General features: G+C 34.5%; 2 protein-coding genes across 2 annotated transcripts; both read left to right on the forward strand.

Moving 5' to 3' along the window:
* The first annotated feature begins 6239 nt into the window (after window positions 1-6239).
* LOC121261082 (cucumber peeling cupredoxin-like) lies at window positions 6240-7372 on the forward strand. Its single transcript, XM_041163251.1, has 2 exons — window positions 6240-6576; window positions 6840-7372. The coding sequence occupies exons 1-2, from the start codon at window positions 6393-6395 to the stop codon at window positions 7292-7294; spliced, it is 639 nt and encodes a 212-aa protein (XP_041019185.1). The 5' UTR covers window positions 6240-6392; the 3' UTR covers window positions 7295-7372.
* Window positions 7373-9367: 1995 nt separating this feature from the next.
* On the forward strand, window positions 9368-11648 carry LOC121248017 (cucumber peeling cupredoxin-like). Its single transcript, XM_041146370.1, is given in 3 exon segments — window positions 9368-9544; window positions 11218-11467; window positions 11470-11648. Coding segments are annotated over 3 exon segments (606 nt in total).
* The last annotated feature ends 1995 nt before the right edge of the window (window positions 11649-13643 follow it).

Raw genomic sequence — 13643 nt, forward strand, 5'->3', positions numbered from 1 at the left:
AAATTTGGACAGAGTATCCATGAACCCTGCACTTGAAGAGAGTATCCATTCAACAAACATTTCTAAAAATTAGACATGTTGGTTTGCTGGAGAGAGAAATAATTCATAAAATAAGAATTTGGCCTATGAATAGGAACATTCAAATTTGGAAATTATTTTGAATGTAATTGTAGCTAAATTCCAATTATTTGGAATTTGACTAATTCATTGTAATCATTTTTGTTCTTTAATGGCTAAATACTCAATCGATTTAGCTTTTAACTAATAATTGAGGATGCTCTAAGCTGATTAGTTGTGGCACTAGCACAGCTTTTTTGAGGTGAAATTATATCGCCGGTTGAGCAATGTATTACCGTTGATTCATGTTTATTAATGGCGCACATACATGGACACTACAAGAAATCAGGCCTTTTCCAGCAATTTTAAAATCGTCACAAAACAAATCGCCGCAAAAAGTCAGTATTTGCAACGATTTCTAAGTCGCCGCTGAATTATACGTCAAAGATGTAAAATACTGAAGAGTAATTTACTATTCAATTTTTTGTGGCGAATTTAATGTATATTGCGGCGATTTTTTTCGTTGTAAAAAAGTTTGCAACTGTATTTTCATCGTTTGCTAAAAATCGCCGCAGAAAGATACTTTTTACAGCGAATATTGTCGCTGCAAAGTCATTTTTTGCCATTAATTGCTTATTAGTGGCGAATCAAAAGTGCAAAAAAACACGTGAAATTTAAAACCGTGCATTTTTTCCCTCATTCCTTCCTTTAATTCCCTCCAGAGGCCTCCTCCCCCCCCCCCTCACCTCCCGTCTCTCCCCAATCCCTCTTCTCCTCCGATCCCCACTCTGCATGTCTCCATGCAACAAACACTGCACACTGCCGTCGACCAACCATCACCGTCCACCTCCACCGTCGCCGGCCATCCCAGCCAAGCCCCTCCCTCATTGCTTCTCTCTCTCCCGCAGATCTACCCCTGTTTTCTCCCTCGAATTCCTTTCTCCCTCAGATTCCTAATGTCACCGCCTCCACAGCAGCCGCACCACCTCCAGATACCGACTTAGCTACCCCCCAACGGTCCCAGACCCTCCACCGAAGAGAGTGCTGGGGCTCAGATCCTATTTTATCCGACCCTTTTGTATAATGTGCTTCGTAAGAAGATAGAGGTCGAGTTCAGATGGTGGGACGAAGTTGATCAGGTGTTTTTTTTAATTGAACTATTGTTTTGGTATTAAATAATTACTAGTCTAATGATTGGGGTTGCATTTCTTCTGTGTTTTGTCGCTGAGAAGCTTAGGAAATGCAAAGGAATTAGGGCTTATGAGTTGCTTATAAAGCTTAGGAAAAGCAAAGAAGGTGATCAAGTATTATTGTTTTTTTTTTTGTTACTTTTTGGATTTGCTTTACCCCCAACCCCCTTCATTTTTCCTTTTATATATCTTTTATCCGTTTCATGAGTAAGCATGATTTTTAATGATCATATTGTACCTCTGCAGCATTTGTAGCAAAATAAAATCAGAGTCTACAGAAGTGAGCATGGAGCATGAGTCACATACGTACCTTAATTAAGGATGTCATCTCCCCTCTCGATTCCCCCCTGGTCCATCACAGATTAGAGATCATCTTAATTAGTTTATCACATATAGGAAATTTATGCTTGCATTAACTGTCATCATCTGAGGAGAAATGATCGAGAATGTCACAAAACAGTGATACTCCTGTGAAGGGGAAGGATTACAGTCTTTGTTTCTAATGTGGATGGTATGGCTAGCATATTGGGATGCTAGCCGTATCCTATTTGCTCATGAATTTTAATCTAATGACTTGCATTGCATTTTTAAATGATTTTTTCCTATAAGGATATCATATTAATGTTAATACTTTAACCAGCTCAATCTGTCTAGAGATATAGGAAGTAAGATCTAAAACTCACAGCCAAATGGTGACTGTGTGCAGCAGAATAGTGAGGTAGAATCATTGATTCTGGAGGAACTACTTAGATGGTGATCCATAAAAATTCCAATATTTATCTTTATGTTTGACACTATTTAATGAGTGGCTGGTTTTGCATAAATTTAATTGGGATATTGTATAGGTTTCAATGGGGATTTTGGAATAATATTCTAATTTCTTGGCTTCTATGTAGGGGCAAAATGGTTTCCCTTTTTGCCTTTATATGGTCATTAGTACATATCTCAGACAACTCAAAACCACTACCACCAAATGCTAATGTAATGTATAGTTTTGCCTCTTTGTTTAACCTAAAGTGATGCTTTTGCTTCCAGCTTTCACTTGCATCATGCTGCATCCCTACCATATTTTCTGGAAAAAGGTATCTTGCTTACTTCGTGAATTAACATAAGTTGTGTGCTGTCACTTCTTTTTCTACTGACAGCATATTTATTGGAACTTTGTTCAGCTTGTGTTTTTTGCATTGTACTAGCCTTTGTGACTGCATGCACCACAAACTTCATCTGTTATGTGGTTCTGTTTTAGTGCAGTGGCATTAAATCTTTTGTTTGTCTTCTTCCTTTTTTTTTTAATCTTTATTTGTAGCATTTAATATAATTATAGGGAGAATCAGGTATTAAAATAGAGAACTCTAAGCTCGTCTATTGACCGCTTGCGATCCTTAACAATTTATTCGAGGGGAGAGGAAGAGGGGTAAGTGATGTGGGCCCCCACTGTTGACATCTATCAAATCATTTTCTTAAAGGGAGGGTGAATCTTGCAGCTTAATGGATCATATGTTAAATTATCAGTTTGTGCATTTGAGAGTTAGGAGCTATGTTTGTTTTTTTTTTTTTTTGGACATGATTTTATGTTAGCTGCATTTTTGTGAATTTATGAATTGTGAAGTTTATTCAGTTTTCATCTAATTGACACAAGAAGAATCATCATGGAAGTTTGGAATTTGAGGGAAGTTGGTAACTTGGACCAACTTCCCTCAAATTTCCAATAGCCTTAAGACACTCTGTCAGTCACTGAAAATAACTTCTCTAACCACATTCTGTTATTGAGTTTCCCTTTATTTATTTTTTAGGTAAGAAAATTTTATTAATAAGTGCATTGGTGCAACCCCCATACACAAGTAGTATACATGAGAGACACCTAGCTAGATTGGTATATACAAAAATAGAGGAAAGAAAAAAGAAGAAATCATTAAACTTATAAATACTAAAACTAAGAAATCATTTGTGGACAAGAGTTGTTCGTAAAAAACTTGTACATAGTATTACCCAATCATTTTTGCTTGATCTCTAGAAGACCTTCAATTAATTATTTAAGTATTTGCGGGAAAATATTTGACTGTTTACAAAAAGCAAAATTAATATTCATATCACATTAGAGGTTAGTTAAGGGAAATTGGAGATATAAAATTGTTAGCGACCGTGTATAATATGCCGTCTGGAAACAATCATGAGATTGTTACATTAGTGACCAACTCATTTCTGTTCCTAATAGCAAGTGCGGCATTTTGTTTCGAATTTTTGAACCTTTGCAACCACAGTTCGAAAATAATGACTCATTTGCGTCGAATAATATTTTATTCACGTTAACTGTATTCTCGCTGTTAATAATGTATTTGCGTCGCTATATACTCTCGACGTAAAAAGTATTTGAGTCCAATTCTATTGATAACCAATAATTGATTTTTTCCTGCGCTTGCTGATAATTTTGCGACAGACTGGACCCTCACGTTACCACGTAATAGCACACTTAATGTATTAGCTAAAGTTAAAGTACATTTTTTATGAATATAAGATGAATTTAACTTTTAACTATTTCGTTCATATAAATCTCCACATTGGAATAGCTATTTTTTCATTATATAACAATAAAATAATATAAAATGAATTTGGTATTGGATATTCACATCAAATTTTTACATTGGATTATTCATTTATTCATTATATAGCAATGAGTAATTAATAATTAAACAAATATTTAATTTTTTTAATTATTAATTTATTTTATTTTATCATATTTTACTAATTTCTATCATTTCCATCCAACTATTTTTTTTTATCAAATTTGGACAGAGTATCCATGCAGAACCCGTGCACTGGAAGAGAGCATCCATTCAACAAACATTTTTAAAAATTGGACATGTTGATTTGCTGTAGAGAGAAATAATTCATAAAATAAGAATTTGGCCTATGAACAGGAACATTCAAATTTGAAAATTATTTTGAATATAATTGTAGCTAAATTCCAATTATTTGAAATTTGACTAATTCATTGTAATCAATTTTGTTCTTTAATGGCTAAATACTCAATCGATTTAGCTTTTAACTAATCATTGAGGATGCTCAAAGCTGATTAGTTGTGGCACTAGCACAGCTTTTTTGCGGTGAAATTATATCGCCGGTTGAGCAAAATATTACCGACGATTCATGTTTATTAATGGCGCACATACATGGACGCTAATGGATGGTTTTCACTTTTCCTACGATATTGTAGTTTTTGTCACCAATTTGTAGGACTTGTTGCGGTGACCAAAACCAGCGCAAAAATAATTTCTTGACGGGTTGCTACCGACCATATTGTGGCGAAATGTGTTGACGGCAATAAGCTTTAAAATGGAAATTGGACTTTAGGCGGCGGTAAATATCTCCGCAAAAAAGGGAAGCTGTTGTAGTGAGCGTCGCTGCACGCAGCATTAGGGTACGTTTGGAATTTAATCTCCTCTCAACTTATCTCAACTCATCATTACAATTTTTTCAAATCCCAACATAAAATATAATAAACAATTCAACTTTTTCAAATTTCAAAATAATAATAATATTAAAAAATAATATTCTAACAATATTTTATTATCTCAACTCAACTTAACTCAACTCAGTTCAACATCCAAATGTAGCCTAAGGTGAAAATGATAGATCACGACTTAGCCGTTACTAGTTCCCATCCAAAATGCAGGCCATACATTTTCTAATCAGTCATTAATGCTTTATAGTTAAATATTTTTCCTCCTTCAGCATTATTTTTTATCATTTTCTTCTCTTGATCATGACAAACTTGCGCATATATAGAATGTTCCACGTACTCGTGTACGTCGAACTTGTGAGATTCGGTTAGCAACATCTACATCTTTCAGCTTGTTTTTAAATGATCAGTAGTTTTCACTTTTTTTAGACAGCTTGCAACTACGCAAGTGGGACAAGAATCTAACTCACACATTTAAGATCATTCTCAAACCTGCATGATTATCAACGTTAAACAAGAAGGTGCCTCGAGGGGTTCACTAATTACAAGAAGATCCGGTACACTTGCTGATTAATTAGGTTTATTTTAATAATCTTTGTAAATAATTCTCCAGAGTCCAGAGGGGCTCACTAATCACAAGAACATAACGACCAATATCATGAGTCTAGAATTCCTATAAGGTTGGAGAATATTGGAAAAGTCGTGTAAGGGCAATTTTCTTGGTTAAGTACAGAAATATAGAATGCTTTGAAAGCCAAGGGAATGTTTCAAACTCCTGTAACTCCGGAAGTTGTTGGAAATTTAATTCATTGATAAGTCATGTTTTTCCAAGTCTTGTACATTTTGGACTTTCGATATCTTCTCTCGTTGCGTACATATAATAATATAAACGCCTAATTAATCAAGTCAAGAGTCAAAAGTAATTATAGTCGATCGAAAGTCATGACATGAATTAACTGGAAAATCGATATTAATATTTCGTCGACGTGCGTTGCAGCTTCTTGGTACGTACTATGTTCATGAGTCAAAGGAAATTTGAAAGGAGAAAAAAGAACAGAAACAATGAATAATGCATGCATAACCTAATTCACTAATTATATATTAATTATATCATTAGGCTTAATTTCCTCTAATCAACAGTACTATTCAGTAAATTATTGTCAACCAGCGAAGAAAGTACTTAAAAGAACGTCTGTACGTACTGTTTTTCCAAGGCCGATAATTAAAGTAATTCAGGCAGTCTCGCCCTGTTGACAATGAAAACGTAGAAACTTTCCACCTTCGAACTTTCAGCTAATTTGCATTGGGTTTCAACCCGAAGATTCCACTTGTTTTGTACAAAATGGACCGGCATCGATCCAAGCAACTCTAACGTAACGTCTCGATCGGAGCCAGGTCGCGTCTCCATTTCCCCGTCAAGACCGCGTACGTACTTCGCTAATCTGTCCTGAAGGATGACTTCTTGCGCATCGGTTTTTGCGTGACTATATAACTCTATATGGAACCTTAGCATCCTCATCAAGTTTTTTATATAGTCTCTTAAGGCATTACAGCACACAGAGTTTGTGTCAAAAGCCATTCAAAGCACACAACACACACTCGGATCGATCGATCGTCTCAATACTATAGGCATATTTAAAACACGTGCAGTTATATATTTTATATCCAAAATTTTGAGTGAGAGAATGGAGAAGTTCACGAGTGTTGTGGCCGTTTTTGGTGTTGTTGCTGTGCTGCTATTGCAATGCGCAGCAGCACAAACAGTGCACGTGGTAGGAGATAGCATCGGTTGGAGCGTTCCTACAGGTGGTGCTTCCGCATACGAAACTTGGGCAGCCAGCAAGCAATTCGTGGTTGGCGATATCCTATGTAAGATTCCTGCGTCTGCTTTTCATTTTCAATTCCATCACCGTCTTCCTTACTTCTTTCAAATTAACATTAATTCGATCTCCAAATTACATTAATTAATATCTTCTTCAACTTCATGAGATGCGTCTATCCGTAACTATTTGATGAGAATCTAACTATGTAAAGTAGTTTGTTAATAACAACAACACATGCATGCATTATCCTCATCCTTCACCTCCTCTATCATTAATGTATATATGATTTCATATTTTGTCCTCCTACAGTATTCAACTTCGCCACAAATGAGCACGATGTTCTTCAAGTACCGAAAGAATCCTATGACAGTTGCAGCTCGTCTAATCCCATTGGCGACACCATCACCACTGGCCCTGTCAACATAACTCTGTCCACTGCTGGCACCCACTACTACATCTGCACTATTGGCCGGCATTGCCTATCAGGCCAGAAGTTAGCCGTTACCGTCTCCGGTTCTCCAAGTGCTGTCCCGCCTACAACTAGTACTCCACCTTCCACCCCAACAACTCCTACTACACCATCTCCGACATCAGGGACCCCTGCTGATTGCGCTCCAACTCCAGCATCATCCCCTACTCCAACTCCTGCATCATCCCCTACTCCAACTCCAGGGACAATGTCACCACCTGGTTCTTCATCGTCTGGTGTCTTTGCTAATTTATTTATTTCCTTCTTGTCCATTGCCATGGGCTTCCTTTTCTAAGGAATAAGGGTGGAATTTAGAGTCGATAATACACTATACGTACTGTGATGTTAGAATTTTATTTTCTTATTTTTTTTGTCATTTATTCTCTGGTGATTGAATTTTGTATTCAAGCTACATGCATAATGTATTATTTGAGCAGCATATGATTAATAAAGTGATTATTACGAAGTAATCGAAAGTCCATAATGGCATTCCCAAAGATTTTCATATTCCTTTATTGTCGACGGAAAGTGGCAGTGGTGGAACCACATGACATAAATAGGAGTGAGAGCAGTTGTACCTACTGAAGTTTGGGGGAAAAAGATAATGGGTCTCTGACTCTCTATGAAATTTTATATTATGGATTAATTGTGAGAACCTTTTTTAATATATAGTTGAATCCCTAAAAAGTTATGAAATCAATTATGAGAAAACCAATCTAAATTTTAAAAATTTAAGAAAAAAATGCACAAAGAAACTGAGGAAAGAAAGAAGAAGAAATTAAACTAAAGTATCCCAACATATATATTTTAAAAAAGTGATCCAAGTTCTAAAAACCTAGTTGATTCATTCATTGTTCCCATTCTTAAAAGCAAAAATCTATACCCAAAATGAGATCAAGCCGAATAAAGTAGGACATAAAGATCCTATAGCAAATTAGCCTGTGTAATGCTAATTAACTGCAAGTTTTGGAATAACAAGTCTCTTCCAGGTCTTTTATAAAAACTAACCCGACCGAAAAAAAAAGTGTCGTTTTATATTTTTCTTAGTGGAGTTTTTTTTTTTTTTTTTTTTTTTTTTATAAAGAGTCTGCACGAGAGTTGTACATCAAAAACTTGTATACAATATGACCCAATCACTTTTGCTTCTCTAAAAGATCTTTAAGGTTAGTTTGGATAGTGAGATGATATGAGATTGTATTAGATGAATGATAAAAGTTGAATAAGATATTTTTATAATATTATTTTTTAATATTATTATTGTTTTGGAATTTGAAAAAGTTAAATTATTTATTTTATTTTGTGTGAAAATTTAGAAAAATTTTAATAATAAGATGAGATGAGATGAGACACTCAAGCGAGTGACCTGTCGAATGAACCTCAAGCTAACTCTTTGTCTGAGTTTCGCTCGAGCGACCTATTGCACGACTGTCGAGTGAACTTTCTGTCTGGTATTGTTACAAACCAGGGTCCACAAGCCCAACAGATGAAAATTAAATTACTTGGATTGCAACTTATTCCCATATCAAGTCGAATCTAATATTTAAATATAGTACGCATACGTTGATTAATTATTAACAAAAATCAAAAAATAAAAAAACTCCTCGTCGCTTCTTTGTGTGTTCAGTATAAGCAAAAACTCACAAATTAAGTAAGGGTACCTCAAAGAAAAAATAATTATATATAGTAGTTAAAACCAAAGATAATGAATTGCAACCATATTAATATCCCTGACCTACCCAAAAAATAATTATATATAGTAGTTATAACCAAAGATAATGGGAGGTATTTGCGACTACTTTGAGCACTAAAAAACGTCTGATTTCTTGTAGTGCGTTAATGAAAACTAATTATATATATATATATATCATTATTATTTAAACTAGAACGCATTCAAAAGAGTCAACGAGTGAAGAAAGTTATGGTTTCCAAATCCTTATTAGCGTGTAGCTTACCTTTATTAATAGGCCAACTAGTCCAACCAAGTGGAAGTCAAACCGGCCTATTGAATATAAGTGCGTGGTCCAGAGAGCAAAGTACGTAGAACAACTCCGCTTACGAACGTTTCCACACAGCGTTTGGTTTCCACATTTTTGTGCAGAATTATGCAGTCCAATCAATGGGATCAGGTCGGTCGCGGCTCGACCCTCAATTCTGACTCCTCAATCTAGGCCCCGTTTAATCAGTCCAAGATGAGTTATTGCTCATCGTTTTTGCGTTATTATTTATAGTACAGAGGCAACCCTTAAATTGTCATCAAAGGCATACGTACATACATACAGCACACACATTGAGCGGCTAGCTTGTGTCAAAGGCATACGATATTATAAAGCATTGGTATTTGATTGTGAGACACAGACTGGAGAAGTTTATGAGTGTTGTGGTTATATTTTTCGGTGTTGTTGCTGCGGTGTTTTTACAATGCGCAAAAGCACAAACTGTACATGTGGTGGGAGATAGCATTGGTTGGACTATTCCAACAAGTGGTCCTTCCGCATATCAAACTTGGGCGGCCCGTAAGCAGTTCGTGGTTGGTGATATCCTCTATAAGACTCCTGCCTCTGTTCTTCACTTTCAATTCTATCACCATTAGCGGTGTACAGAATTCTGTCCGGACCGGACCAAAAATTTCTGTCTAGACCAGACCGGACCAAATATTGTACCGGTCAGTCTTAGTCTCAAAAATTGTGGACCGAAGAAATTTAGTCCGGTCTCGGGGTCCATAAATTTTAGACCCGACCAAACCGAACCCTTATATATATCTTTTTTAGAAATATTTTTAATAATTTAATATATTATTTTTATATATTAATTATATAAGTTAATGATAGGGGTGGGCAGCAGGGCCCCGCACCCCACTGCCCCATCCCCGCACCCCGCTCCTCCTATGCGGGGGCAGGGCCCCCCGCCCTGCATCTAGGGCCCCTAGCGGGGGCAGGTGGCGGGGAGGGCCCAACCTCGCCCTGCATTTCCCCCACCCCACCCCTACTTACATTTATGTATATATATATATATATATTTTTATATATTCATAAAAATATATGTATATATATATAAACATAAATATATATTTATATTTTACAAATTGTGTATATATTACAATTTGTTAGACTTGTTCACAAAATATGCATTGACAAATTTAAAAACTACATAGTTTAAAAGCTAATACACTACAATTTACACAAAATATGCACTAACAAATTTAAAAATTATGTAATTTTTAAATTATAGTCATATTTACAAAATTTTAATTTATAATTTGGGTCTAAAAATGTATTTTTAATTACTTTTACACTTAGAAATAATTTTTAAACCAAGTAAAATGTAGTATTTTTTTTTTTTTGGGAAGAAAATAGAGGCAGAGCAGATTGAAAATTCGCCCGCACCCCGCCCCCACATCCCGAGGGCGGGAGAAGGGGGTGAAAACCACACCCCCCCACCCCATGCGGGGCGAGGTGTAGGGAAGGGGTGGCCCAGCCCCATGGGGCGGGTAGCAACCCTAGTTAATGATGTAGTTTTCATCTAATTTATTATTATTGACTATATAAAATATTAAATAATATATGCTATCAATTAAATAAATCATGTGATAATTTATATTAATATATGTAAATAATTATTACATCATACATTCATACATATACTCTACTATTTACACTTAACGGAAGTAATTAGGTCTTTTTTTTTTAATACCTAAGCTGTAAGTAAGCATAAATAATCTATATATAATGAAATTATTTGATATTCATTAACTATATATAAAATGAATCACGTTATTAATAATTATGCATACTAAAGAATAAAGTATAAGTTACTAAGTAGTAACTCTCAACATTATAAATATAATTATAATTAAATACTTTTGTAATGAGTTACATGCATAATACACATTAATAATTCACTTAATTATAATATTAGTAATTTAAATAATTTTTTATTTAATTAATTTACAAAAAAAAGTTTAAACAAAATAACAAAATAATTGGGCCAAACCAATTTACACCCCTAATGATTGTCCTCTTTTCTTCTTTCAAATCATGAACATTTCCAAATTACCATAATTTCTTCAACTTCATATCATATTGTATCTATCTGTTACCATTTAACAACAATCAGAACTATTTAAAGTAGTTACTGATCTATAACACCACATGCATGCATTATCGTCCTAATCCGATCCTTTATCATTAATATATATGATATCATATTTTTCATCCAGTGTTCAACTTCGTCACAAATGCGCACGATGTCCTTCAAGTGCCGAAAGAATCCTATGACAGCTGCAGCTCATCCAATCCCATCGGCGACATCATCACCACTGGCCCCGTCAACGTAACCCTATCCACTGCTGGCAACCATTACTACCTCTGCACTCTCGGTCGGCATTGCCTTTCAGGCCAGAAGTTATCTGTTACCGTCTCAAGCTCTCCAGGTGTTGTCCCGCCTACAAGTACGAGTACTCCACCTTCCACCCAACAACTCCCACCACACCATCTCCGACATCAGGGACCCCTGCTGATTGCGCTCCAACTCCTGTATCATCCCCTGCTCCAACCCCAGGGGCAATGTCGCCACCTGATCCTTCATCATCTAGTGTCTTTGTTAGTTTATTCATCTCCTTGTTGTCCATTGTCGTCGTCTTACTTTTCTAAGGGATAACCACGGAGTTTGGATAGATAATACACTGATACATACTACGATGTTGCAGTTTTTTTTCTTATTTCTTTATGTAATTAATTATCTGATGATTGTTGCAATAGAAGTACCACATGATATATTATTTGAGCAGCATATGATCAATAAAGGAATTCTTAAAAAGTAACAGTGTCCATAATAGTATTCGTAAATATTTATATATATATATATATATATAAAATCTATTTATCATCATTCTCTCAATATTCCTAATTGATATGGCATTAAATTGCTTCATTGTCAGAAAGTGGCATTGGTGGAACCACGCATAATAGACTGAAGTTTGGGTGACAAAAAAATATGAATTTCTGAGTAAGTTCTTAACTATTGCAACCACAAAAAGTAAAGCTTGTGGGTCAATTGTGAGATCCTTTTTTATAGTTGCCTCCATAAAAAATTGTGAAGTCAATGATGAGAACTCTTTTTAAAAAAAAAAAAAAAAATTTAACAAACAAGAAAATGTGTTTTCACAAAATAAAAATAAAATTCTTAACTTATAGTACTCCCAATATGTAAAAAGAAACGATTTAACTCCTCAAATACATACTTATAAATTCATTCACTATGCCATTCGAAAAAAGAAAAACTTTACCCAAATAAGATCAATCCCACTGAAGTCAGACAGAAAATCCTTATATAAAATTACTTTTGTTCACAAGATCTTTGGTCTTATACCATTCAACCAATTTGTTTGGTGAATGGTAACACATTAGAGCCCGGTCGACTACGTACCCTATATAAATGTGTTCTTTCTTTCCCAATCTTCTAGAAGATGTGGTAAACTTATAAATTAGTGATCTTACAAAAGTAAACTTATAAATTGATGTAATTTGATATGGTATGTTGGATTGTTAAGTTAGTTTTATTTGTAAAATAGATCTAACATATCATATGATATTATTAGGAAACAATGTGGCTAGGGATCTTGACGACATACAAAGAAATTAAGTCTTGTATATACATATTATATATATATATATATATATTTGCTTCCAGAAGATCGAATTGTTTGAAATTTATAAAGTAATTAATCGAAAATTAGTACACGGGAAAATGAGGCGCCCATGCAGCATGCAAGAAAGGTTCAGTACTAACAGTACCTACATATATATGTCAGGTCAATCTAATATTTATATTCAAACGTTCATTAATAATTATATATATATATATATATATATCTCTATATATATAAAGAGCCTATGAAATGGAATTTCCTTGTTTTAACAGAATTTTCTTGTTTTAACAGAATATCGTGGTTTTCATTAACTTTCACTCCGTTTGTAATAATTTGTTAAGCCACCATTATAATTATAATAAATTTAAATCTGCAATGAAAACAGAACACAGGGATACAATTGTATTTTCCTATAAATTCCGTTTGTGGCTGCTTTTGTGGTTTCTATCGGTTTGTATTCAATTATTAATATCTTTAAATCTGCTAATAAAACAGATTTATTATAATAATAAATCATGGATGCAATTTCCAAGTTGAAAAAACATTATAATAGGAAAACATATTTCTATCATAATTTGTCTTTTCGTATTCATTATAATAGGAAAACATTATAATAATTTACAATTTGAAGAAACACAACAACTGAATTTAAATAGGAATTTCCCATTATCGTCCGTGTCTCAGGTACTAAATTTGTGAATACATGCATTGAAATGGTAGCTGCAAACAGGAAAAATATTTTAGAAATTAGATAACATATTATATTGCATGCACTATTAAATTTGTGGAGGCAGATTTTAATCACATGTAAGTTATAATCACATGAGACAGCTGAATGGCCAAGTAGTGCAGTAGTCAAGTTCAATGTTTGAACACCAAGAGACATATTTAGTAGGAAGGCTAGAAGCATTGAACTGTGTTTAAGAAAACTCTTCTATTACTTTTAGTGCATTGGTGCTAAGCTTTGAAAAGTGACTTCATTTTTCTTTTGCCTTCT

The sequence above is a fragment of the Juglans microcarpa x Juglans regia genome, chromosome 1D (assembly GCF_004785595.1).
Source record: "Juglans microcarpa x Juglans regia isolate MS1-56 chromosome 1D, Jm3101_v1.0, whole genome shotgun sequence".
Taxonomy (NCBI): Eukaryota; Viridiplantae; Streptophyta; class Magnoliopsida; order Fagales; family Juglandaceae; genus Juglans; species Juglans microcarpa x Juglans regia.